At 31.0% G+C, this 11,817-nt stretch overlaps 1 protein-coding gene across 1 annotated transcript; it reads right to left on the minus strand.

The window, feature by feature from the left end:
* Window positions 1–8,690: 8,690 nt before the first annotated feature.
* LOC105629465 (tyrosine-protein phosphatase RLPH2) lies at window positions 8,691–11,511 on the minus strand. Its single transcript, XM_089717418.1, has 4 exons — window positions 10,875–11,511; window positions 10,308–10,375; window positions 9,444–9,623; window positions 8,691–9,056 (listed from the first exon to the last, which is right to left on the minus strand). The coding sequence occupies exons 1-4, from the start codon at window positions 11,416–11,418 to the stop codon at window positions 8,886–8,888; spliced, it is 963 nt and encodes a 320-aa protein (XP_089573544.1). The 5' UTR covers window positions 11,419–11,511; the 3' UTR covers window positions 8,691–8,885.
* Between the last annotated feature and the right edge of the window lie 306 nt (window positions 11,512–11,817).

Raw genomic sequence — 11,817 nt, forward strand, 5'->3', positions numbered from 1 at the left:
ATCGCCAAATAATGTGGAAATGCAAGAGTGTGTTGACGATTGGACTAGAGCGGCGTTGAGAACTCAAGACCAGCAAAATTCAAGCGACGATGATGATTCCGACTCATTAACGGAGACTAGTGGCACTGATGACTAAAATTAATTGTAATAATTGGGAGGTTATTTTCCAATGTAATAAAAAAAAGAACTATGTGGGCTTTGATTTTCTCTAATTTTCAAGAGGATACGTAGGCAATTAAATTATAATTTTCTATATTAGTGAGTTAGCAAAATTTGTAAATTTAATGTAATAACAGTTCTAAATTAATAGAAGTTTTTGTTTTAAAATTTTATAATAATTTATTTAGTTAATAAAATTTAAACATTTTAAAATTATTATTTATTCATGAATTCGAAATCAAAATCTTATTATTTTTTTAAAAATTTGCGTAATGCCGGAACCGAATTAGAACCGTAATTTGAACCGTCGGTTCGCCGGAACCGTGCTGAACCGTGCCGGAACCGGAACCGGGGTTCAAGGGCCGGTTCCGGTTCAAAATTTTAAACATCTAGAACCGGCGGTTCATTGAACCGGCCATGCCTAGTAACAGATTCAAGATCGAGAAAGAAATCTTAGAGATGAAGTCAAAAGAGAATTGAAAAAAAATCTATTTCTCATTGATTGCCGCAAAATGATACAGCTAATATGTTTATATAAATCTAATCTAGAACATTATGGAAAGGTAAAGTAGAGGAGGATGAGTTGTCATGAGGGAGATAGAAAACAAAAAATAAAATAAATACAAATAATATATTTAACATCCCCCTAAAAATGGAGTTGGTGAGAATTCCACCAAACCCTTCTTGGAAAGATGAGAAAACTTGCAAACTTGTCCTGGGTTTTGCTTTATGGTATCCTGCGGGAGGTATCATATATATATGTCTTCATCTAAGGTTCCATGCAAATACATTATTTATGTCTAGTTGGTGAATTAGCCAGTCTTTCACAATAGCACTAGCTAGGAACAACCTTACTGTTACCAACTTAGCAACATGTAAAAAAGTATCACTGTAGTCTAGTCCTAATAACTGAGTATAGCCTTTAGCCACCAAGTGGGATTTGTATCTATCAATAGACCCATCTAATTTGCATTTTTACTCTATATATCCACTTTGATCCTACTGCTTTCTGGCCTTCAGGTAAGTTAGTAAGGACCCATGTATTATTGTTTTCCAAAGCATCAATTTCTAGTTGCATAGCATGTATCCAATTGAAATCAGATTTAGCATGATTATAAGAAACAAGTTCAAGGACTTTAGACACATTGGATATGAATGCACCATATAAGGGATGAAAAATAAGGAAATTAATGGAATTGAAAGAGTAAGGAAAATAAATGTTCCTTGATAAAGGCTACCGACTAACATCTAATATGCCATTAGAAGTAATAGTTCCTACAAAGTCTTGTATCCAAGAAGGTTTTATCCTAATTCTAGTGCTTCTCCTTAGCTCAGGTTGTGTAATTTCATCACTATTTGCAGGTGGTAATGATATCTCATGATTTGGAGGGTTGGGGAGTTCTAAAATATGAGTAGTATTGTCTGCTATGGCCTGTGTTAAGGTGTAATCAGGTGTAGGTTCTATCATTTGAACTGTGGAGCTACAATGAGATACAATGGATGGTTGGGCTAAATTTGTGTGATGAGGTGAATTAGGATTGGGAGTAGGTGGATGATCGAGATTTTCTACAAAAATGTCAAAGAATATTGGTAAGGTAGGCTAGTCTGAGAAAATTTATTTTTTATTTCTAAAGGGAAACTAATTTTCATGAAAATAGTGTCTCTAGAGGTGAATAAGGTTCTAGTTTCAATATTGAATAATTTGTAGGCCCTTTGGTTGGGAGCATACCCAATAAGAACTGCAGGTGATGCTTTGGGTTCAAACTTGGTTTTATAGGGATTTGTGTTTGTTGCAAAACAAAGCATCTAATGTTTCTCAGATATGACAGATCTGAAGTTCTTTTAGTTAATATTTTAAAGGGGGATTACCAACTTAACACAATTGAGGGCAGCTTATTTATGACATGAGTGACAACTACTAAACATTCACACCAAAATGATTTAGGAAAACCACTATCTAACATAAAAGATCTAGAAATTTGTAACAAGCTTCTATGTTCTTTGATGCAATATGCCCTTGTTACTAAACAAAGCTTCACATATTCCATTATCAGACATCAGAATTTGCACTTTTGCATCATACTGTGTTTCAATAAGTTGGGGGGTAGTGTTGTAGGGTTCTAAAAACTTGTTGTTTATTATGCAACATATATACCCATATGTACCTAGAGTGATCCTCAATTATGGTAAGCATGTACGTAGCACCTGTTATTGATTGGACACTGTAAGGTGCCTATAAGTCTACATGAATCAATTGAAAATTTTGGTCAGTCTTGCTAGTGCTAATAGGGAAAGGTATCCTAGTTTGCTTAGACATAGGATAAATAGAACAAACAAAATCTTTCAGAACTATATCATCAACCGTGCTAGTATGCTTCAATCTGTGATAAGATATATGACCTAATCTAGAATGCCGAAGTTTAAACATTTTCTTACTTTGGTTATTATTCATAGTACTAGAATAACATTGACCATGTTCATTATATAAAAAAGAATGATAATCTAGGATGTAGAGCCCGTCTCTCAACTGACCAATGGTAATCGGCTTGTTACTCTGCAAATCCTGCAACAGAGAACAACTTGTTAAAGAAATGATAGCAATTCGCCATGTTTTCGTGATTGAGGTTATTAATATAAGATTACATTTAAAAGTGGGCAAATATAGTACATCAGTTAACAAGATCCTATCATTCAATCTTATTGTCACCAAGTAATACACCAGTCTAAAGGTTCCATCAGGTAATTTCACAGGCTTTAGTTTAGACAATTTGTGTATGGTTTTAAAAAAATTTAGGTCATACGTCATGTGGTCAATCCACCTTATGTCAATATTCCATTCTCCTATTTTGTCATTTTCAAGCAAAATAGGATTTCTAGAGGATACATTACCTACAAAAGAGCAATTGTTGGCTTGAAAGTTGTTGTCTAGTGGCCCTTGCTGTTATTTCCCGTTCATAGCTTTGAGTTGTGTTATGATCTTTGCTAAATCACCTTCCCAGTCCTTGCTAGTCATATGAGCAGCTTCACTTTTCATCAATCCACCTTATGTCAATATTCCATTCTCCTATTTTCTTATTTTCAAGCAAAATAGGACTTCTAGAGGATACAATACCTACAAAAGAGCAATTGTTGGCTTGAAAGTTGTTGTTTAGTGGCCCTTGCTGTTGTTTCCCTTTCATAGCTTTGAGTTGTGTTATGATCTTTGCTAAATCACCTTCCCAGTCCTCGCTAGTCATATGAGCAGCTTCACTTTTCATCTCAAATGGTGTTTCTTCCATGTTCTTCACCAAATGTGCTCGAGATTGCGACTATGATTGTGTTTTCTTTTATTTCAACTCAAACCACCAATCTGGATAACCTATCAATTTGAAATAGATATCCCTAGTGTGTCTTTTTATCTTGCAACATGTGCAATATGGGCTCTCTTTGTTGTTCATATCCCTAGCTCTGTAGTTGTTTCTTGTGTCCTTGTAGGTAGGCTTCTTGTAACCAGAAATCCCTTGAGCCAACATCATAGTAGATGCCTCATTAGAATCCGCAAGCATGTGAGTAACCTCTCATTGTTTTTCCACGCTCAACATTATAGAGTATGCTTTATTGATTGTTGGAAATAGATCCATGAGAAGGATTTGGTTAATCACATGGTTATAACCATCATTCAATCCTAGGAGAAACCGCATCAGCTTTGCCCTATTATCGAGATCATCATGAACCCTAGCCGCAACACAATATCAGTTGGGTGTTTGGAGTAATTGCTGAATTCGTCCCATTTTTCTTTAATTGAGTGTAATAAACTGTAAGAGAGTTGTTACCTTAAGAGAATCTTGAGATTTCTCTAGTCAATTGATAAATGAGCGATCCATTGCTATCTCTGAATCGATGATTTAACTTCGTCCACAAATCCTTCATGGAATCAACATAGAGAAAAGCTTTAGCCAAGTCTCTTGAAATTGAATTCAAGAGCCATGAAACTACCATATTGTTGGTTCGAATCCATTGCTTATAAGTTGGAGAATTAAGACAAGGATTCATTGACCTTTCAATTAATTTAATCATGTTTGTTCTTAGCACATAAAGCAATTGTAATATACCTGCTCCAAGAATGAACGTTCATTCCATTCAACTATGTGCTAACGAGCGTCAAGCTTGGTTGATCTAAGTTAGCGAGGAAGATAGGGTCATTATTCAGTTCTTGATCGGATCGATCAAGTCTTGTTCTGGACGTTTCATTTTCAATTGTTTCAGTCGTCATTGTATGTGGTGAATCAAAAGAGAACAGAAGATCAATGCTCGTGATCGAGCTCCAATACCATGATGAGATTTCAAGGTCACAGATTCAAGATCGAGAGAGAAATCTCAAAGATGAAGTCAAAAGAGAAATGAGAAAAAATCTATTTGTCATTGATTGTTGCAAAATGATATAGCTAATGTGTTTATATAAATCTAATCTAGAACATTATGGAAAGGTAAAGTAAAACATGTTGAGTTGTCATGTGGGGATAGAAAATAAAAAATAAAATAAATATAAATAATATATTTAAAAACCTACTTTCTGGGAAGTTCAATTCTCATAAAGTAAAGTTCCAGGGAAGTTATTTCCTCGGAAGTACAATATAATTATATTTGGTTGATATATTAACTTTTTGGGAAGTAAAATTGTGTTAATAAAATTTTACATATGAAATGTCAATAATATCATACCATGACTTGAGTATATTAATTAAATAATTCATTAAAAATACCTATGAAACAAAGGCAAAATAGAGTTTTCTAATTTCTAGAACTCAGGAAGTTCACTTCCTTGGATTGAGGGGTAACTTTCCCTACAGTCAAGGAAGTAAGAGTTTCAAGTTTCAGAGAATTTCTATATTTTTGGGAACCAAACAAGATGACATTTCTCACTTTCTAGAAACTTCAAGTTCCCAAATAAAGTTACCTCCAACCAAACGAGGCCTAATTTAAGTCATAAAATTTTTAAATTACAAAATTATTTAAAACCTTATTGATTTATTTTTTTTAGTATAAGTTTTATATTAAAAATTTGCACTTATATTTTTGAGTAAATTTTAGCTGAAAATTTTAATTCAAAATTCTTAAAAATAACTTATTTTGGTTTCCTCGGAAAATATTCTTGAAATTGTCCGTATAGTTGTAATCTCAAAAATTAATTAATATCAAAATTTTTAACTTAGAAGACCATAAGAAACATATAGATTTTTCGTATTTTAAAATTTTAATATTAAATGTAAGAAAAATGTACAAAAAAAATAACAAATTATGGTAGTCATCGATGACCAGTGATAGTGGCTGGCGGTGGTCGTGATTAATAAATTAATAAATATGCATTTATAAGCGTATAAATAAATTTATCAATTTTCAAAAATTGTTTCTCACTTTTAAAAATAGAAAGTTATTTTCTTAAAAAAAAAATTTAATTTTCTCTTTGATTGATTTTCCTGAACATCAAAACATAAAAATTTTAGAAAATATTTGTCAAACAATTTATTTTTTGATAATAAATAGAGTATTAATATTATAAATATATATTCTATAATAAAAAAATGATTACGTTTAACTGCATAAGAATAAGAATTATTTTCACATTTGTTAGAAAGAATAAGAATAAGGTTGTTCGTTGCTTAGCCAAATTGTATAATAGTTTATCAAATATATATTTTTTAATAAAATTGATTCTTTGGTTTGGAGCATTGTTTAATAAAAAGTAAAAGTAATATTTAGTCCCTGAGGTCTTATCAAATTCATTACTTCATCCCTTTATTTTGAAAAATGTATTAATAGAGTCCCAAATTTAGTTTCGTCCAAGTTCCAACTAAGTATCTGTCATAAAGAGGGCTTTTCACTGTTAAGTACGATGGGAAAGCACAAATATGTCCTTTTCCTAGACCTCGCAGCAAATCCACCATTTATTTTTTTATCATTATGTTGTGCTTCTACTTATCCCAAGGTTTTTAAAACAAGACTGAATATTAAACCGGCATCATTACTAAGTCGTAATTGGACCGGATCGACTCGAATCATCGTATGTTGGCTTATAGATCTATACCACAATTCATAAAATTTTAAAAATAAAAAATAAATATATATATTTTTTATTTTTATTTTAAATATTATTATTAATAAAATAAAGAAGCGTATTGATGCATAAATCTTATAACAAAATAATAGTAATATAATTAAATTGTAAAATTATTTTTAAATCATTTTCTCATATATATATATATATATATATATATAATATTTTTATTAAATTATAAAAAAAAATTATACATTGAAATTAAACATTAATAAATAATTTTATTATCATTCAATCTCAAATTTAAATTTAATTTAATTTTCAATAAATGATCATCTTTAATTTAAAATTTAATATTTTCTTCTTTTTAAAATATTTTATTTTAATATTGAAAAATGAAAATTATTAAAATATTAAAATTCTTTTAATATTAATAAGATACAATGCACGAAACTAGGTACTTAATTATGACATATTAATTTAACATTAAAATTTCTATTATCACTTTTCAAAGTAATTACCAGTTTTTTTACTAAATAAATAAAAAAATAAGTTAAAAAATAAAAATAGTTTACTTTTCATAAATATTAATATTAGTTATATTATTAGTACTAAAAAAATTAAAAATTTATTAATTAACTAAAATGATAATTATTGTAAAAATTTATTGTATTTATTGAAGCCATAAATGAGTTTTTTTATTTTTTTATTTTAAATTATTATGCATCTTTTTATTGATTTTTAAGCATTTTAAAAAAATTTTACTATTTTAAATTATTTGTATAAGTCTGTAGGTAACTTTATACATTTGCATGTGATTCTAATTATTATAGGGGAACAAATTGGGTAAAAATAAAAGAAAAAAAATTAAAAGGCCAAAAAAGTCAAAATCCGAGTTTAACTGGTTCAATTCAATTTTTTAATTTTTTCAGTTCAAACCGGTTTTATTCAGTTTTTACACCCTATGGGCTCTACATATCAAATTAGATCAGACCGACTTTCAGTTCACGTTGAACCGGTTCAACCGGTAGGTCCAGTGTTAAAAACACTGACTTTTCCATTGACGGATTTAGGGGCCACGGAGGGCCTCCCCCTTAACTAATTTTTTTTGAAAAAAATTATCTCATAAAATTTTGAAATTTTTTATTTTACTCGTTAAAATAGTAAATTTTTCCAATTTACCCTCTTGACTCTTTGAAATTTTTTTTTTTATCTTCACTGAACTTTAATTTCTGGCTCTATCGGTAGGCTTATTTATCAATGGGAGGTTATTGCAAGTAGATTTCTCTATAATTGAAGATAGTTATTGGAAATGTGAATACCTGACCGGGAATGTTGCCGCCGAATTGGTTCATGCTCAAGTGCACATACTCTAGTCGGTTCAGTAACCGATCCACGAGTTTACTGTATCTTTATGAAAGAGAAAAGTATTGAGTCGGAGGGAGAGAAGATGGTGCAAGCAAATTGGAGAGAGCTTTGTGTTGCAAATCGAGTCGAGTTGGTAGTTGGTTGTTGGAAATTTCTTCTCCTCGATCTGTAGTGGCTTAGTGGAGGAGGGCAGAGATAAAATGGTGGTGATGTGAAGGCGAGAGAGAAAGAGGAGACAACTAATCCTCACCTTACCAAAACAAAACAAAAACAATCCAGTCCATAATAAAAGTAAAAAGGGCAAAAGGATATACTCGATTGTAAAGAAAAGAAAAACCTCAAATATCCACTGTTAGGGTCTATTTCTCTGTGAAATAACTTATAAAAAAATATTTTTTATAATTTTCCGTTATTTTAAAATGTTCAGAAAAATAAGTCAACCGAAAATATTTTTTTATTTAAAAGAAAATTAAATCACTTTTTAAGAAAAGTAACTTTTTATTTTTGAGAGAGTAAAATATTTTTCTGACATTAGCAAATCTTATAAATCTATATTTTTTAATTTACTAATCATCACAGTCGCTATCACCGGTTACCATTTACCACCGACTACTACCACCAACCACCATTGACTTTCATAATTTATATATTTGTTTTTTTCATTCTTTTCATATTTAACAATAAAATTTTTATTTTTATTATTAATATTTTTTATAGTATTATGATATAAATACTTTAATATTTTTAACTAATTTTTAATATTACGGCTAAACAATAAAAAATAAGTCATTTAAAAAATATTTTTCAGCAAGTTATTTTCTTGTAAGCTATTTTACGGAAGCAAGTTATTTTCTTTTAAGCTATTTTACGAAAACAAACGGATGCTTAGTTTATAGTTATAGGAGACATGAAATAAATGTTTATCCCACTCAATAGCAGTGAAAGAAAGAAAAAGGGTTTCATAAAACTCAGTTTCCCAATTTCTAAAACAAAAGAAAAAAAATTTAAAAAAAATATAAAAAACTAGAGAAAAAGAAAAATTACTCCATCTTATCTTATTATTTTCTCAGGAACCAAACATAGGCTAAAAAGCAAATCCATCGTGGAAAACACAAGAATGAAGAGAATGTAAGAAAGAACCAGTGACATATCTCATAGAGAAGAACAATGAGTCATACACAGAATTCCAACATATCTTATCTTATTTTATGCAACAAAGCTCGTATGGATCAAATTCTATGAATGGGTAGATAACTACGTACGCTTAGATAAATTTTCTAAAACTACAAGACAGTTATTATATAATATACCACAATTTTTTAAGTTAATTTGTCAAATTGTCAGTATTACGAACAATCTTCATTGATGGAAGCACAATTGCAGCCACCGGATTATTCTCTAGCCCGCCGCTTTCATCAATAATCAATCTAAGATCTTCAATATGCAGTTTCCCATGATGACCACTAACAACAATGGTTGGCTTCTCAGTTAATTCCTGTGAGGCATCAGGAATCAAAGATCTATATTTCAGTTGAATTTCTTTCCATACCAGAAAGACTGCTATAGTATGTAAAAGACATGTAATCCATCACTAGATCTGTTTGAGAAAACATCATTGTTGAAAATGTTGACAAAAGGGCAGTAAAAATTGTTTTGAAGATGAATTGGAATGTTTTAGTCATAAAGGCTCCAAAAAAACTATTTCTTTTCCCAAGAAATATAAAATGGAATGTTTTCAAAAAGCAAGTTTCAAACTCAATACCGAACAGGTTCTGAGTCATTTTCTAGGCAACTAAAGTAAGTATTCAAGCCACAATTCTCAAAAAAAGAACATTGTTTCACCAAGTAGAAGATAATTTAACAGGAAGTAACAGTGCATCACCTTCGGGATATCCCAGACGTTTTTCCTCCCACTAAGAGGCTCTATCTTGGGCACCCTGGTGTCCTTGGCTTTCAAAGATTTTAGCTGTTCCTCAACGTTTTTCCCTTTCTCCAAACCGGCATGAACAGCAATCAATTTACAGTGCTTCATTCCTTCTTCGTTCTCTATACAAACATCTTCCTGTAAAAAAATTGCAAATTATGAACAGCCACTAACCTGAAGCATTTCATCTTAAAAAGAAAAATCTATCTTCATCAACACCATAGCAGACAAGACAATTTTTTTGACAGGATTCTTGAAAAGTAACCATCATTCATCAACAATTAGTATCTTTAGTTCATGTACATGTACAACAGAACATTCAAGGCCCTAAAATTTATCAGTTGTCACTTTGTAGGAACCTCTGACCACAAATACTATTCAGGAGAATGTATTTGAAATTTTTAATTGTTTAGTTTGGTGCATATGTTCAAAACAGAAAGAGTATCTTTAGTTCATTACAGTGTTGACTTAGGTAATGTAAGTCTTGCATTTGATCAGCAGAAACATGATGAAAGAAGTACATGGAGGACGCAACAATTATTAGAAAAGTTGATGCAAAACTGAAATGCACGCTTCCATGTATTTTTTTTAATTACATGATTGCCACCTAACTGTTACAGTAATATCTTGAAATTGAAGAGAGCAAGTGGACATTGCTATGGTTCAAATGCAAAATAAAGTCACAGAAAAAAACTTAACAGGGGAAAAAAGAACAGCGACAAAATCTATTTTACTTTTCCATCTTATTTCTGCAGCTGATATGATATCATACTCAATTAACCAGAGTTCTAAAATGACAACATCAAAGAAAACAAGCCTTGCCTCTTCATGGACCCAAACCATATCAGCCAGAAACTTCTTGTGTTCATTTGGAACCGCCTTCATCAAGTCTGTATGGAACAATTACTCAATTCAACAAAATATTTAAACAATAAAATCACAGTACTAAATATTAAACAATGCCATCTCAATTTCAGGAAGGCAAGTGAAAAAGAAAAATCCAACTTTAGAAACGCAATTTAATTGATCATCAAAATAATTAAGAAAGGTAAATTGCAAACACAATTTACTAGCATCAAAATTGATAAACTCATCTCTAAATCAATACCTTCAACACCCCAAATGAGATAATAAAAGCACTAAAAAGTGGAAACTACAACTCCAAATACAAGAACCCAATTCACATAAAAAGCAAATACAATTACTAAGTAATTGTGGAAGTCGCATTTGACATTAAGCAACAGAAATGATAACACAATGTAATCATCATTACAATCTTAGTAATTTCTTTTCTTTTCCGGAAAAGAATAACCAAGAACGAAATGCGGATATAATAACTAAAGGACTTAATGTACCATAATATATCAACAAAGAAAAGCAGTCACATACCAGCAGATCCATGAGGGACTCCATAGGACTCAAAAGTGGGTGCAGCATCATAAATAGAGCCCTTGTATTCAATCCCTTTAGCATCAAATCGAACCTTAACAGACCCAGCCCATCTCCTCCCTTGCAAATACATGTTTTCATACCCATCTCCTTTATACCATCCTTCTCTTTCCTCATTCGATTCGTACTCCTTCCATCCCTCCTTAAACGACACGCCGTTTGCGGGTTCTGGCAAAACCCCAACAAAAGCAGCAAAAGCAAGGTCGTGATTACCAGAGAGAAACACATGCTTTTGATTTGGATAAGCTGAGGGTAAATTTATCAAGAAATCTATGACTTTCTTGGTATCTGGACCACGGTCGCAGTAATCGCCTAAAAAAATTATAGTGGCAGAGCTAAATTCTTGTGGGCTGATTACGGATTGAAGATTGGACCAGAGATTTTGGAGCTTCACAAAGTAGCCATGTATATCGCCTACGCAAATGACCACTCTTGGTTTGACGGTGTCGCCCGTGGTGGTGGTGGGGTAGTTCGGACTGGCCATTTTTTAAGCTTTTTTAATTTTTAGTTTTCTGCTGAAAAAGATGACCGGCTGATAACTCAAAAATTTTATTTTGTTGTTGTTAGACATGGGCTAACCAGCTAATTTCTTTTTTATGTTCATCTGGGCTTAATTTTACACTGCAGTTAAAATGCCTTTTATTTAAAAAACCATTTTAAATATTACTGAAAAATGATTTTAGAATGTTGTTTTATTAATTTATAATTTTTATAAAATTATTTATAAAAAATAGTTTCTTATGATCTTTAATAATATTTTCAATAAAATTTTTTTAATAGCAGCTTACATTAAAAATGCCAATTACAATTGAAAAGTGTTACTTGATTTCAACGATAATTTAAAACTTTACGGACGATTTATTTTATTAAATGTTAAAATTTT

Source organism: Jatropha curcas, chromosome 2 (genome assembly GCF_041381405.1).
Source record: "Jatropha curcas cultivar XTBG-Jc1 chromosome 2, XTBG_Jcur_1.0, whole genome shotgun sequence".
NCBI lineage: Eukaryota > Viridiplantae > Streptophyta > Magnoliopsida > Malpighiales > Euphorbiaceae > Jatropha > Jatropha curcas.

What these genes read in the sequence shown, in the direction of transcription:
- LOC105629465 (XM_089717418.1), bottom strand. Translation starts at nt 11,418, where the DNA reads ATGGCCAGTCCGAACTACCCCACCACCACCACGGGCGACACCGTCAAA. An exon ending in TGGTTTGGGTCCATGAAGAG is followed by an intron (nt 9,624 to 10,307) that starts GCAAGGCTTGTT and finishes ATTTTTTTACAG; the next exon opens with GAAGATGTTTGTATAGAGAA. An exon ending in ACGTCTGGGATATCCCGAAG is followed by an intron (nt 9,057 to 9,443) that starts GTGATGCACTGT and finishes GATGCCTCACAG; the next exon opens with GAATTAACTGAGAAGCCAAC.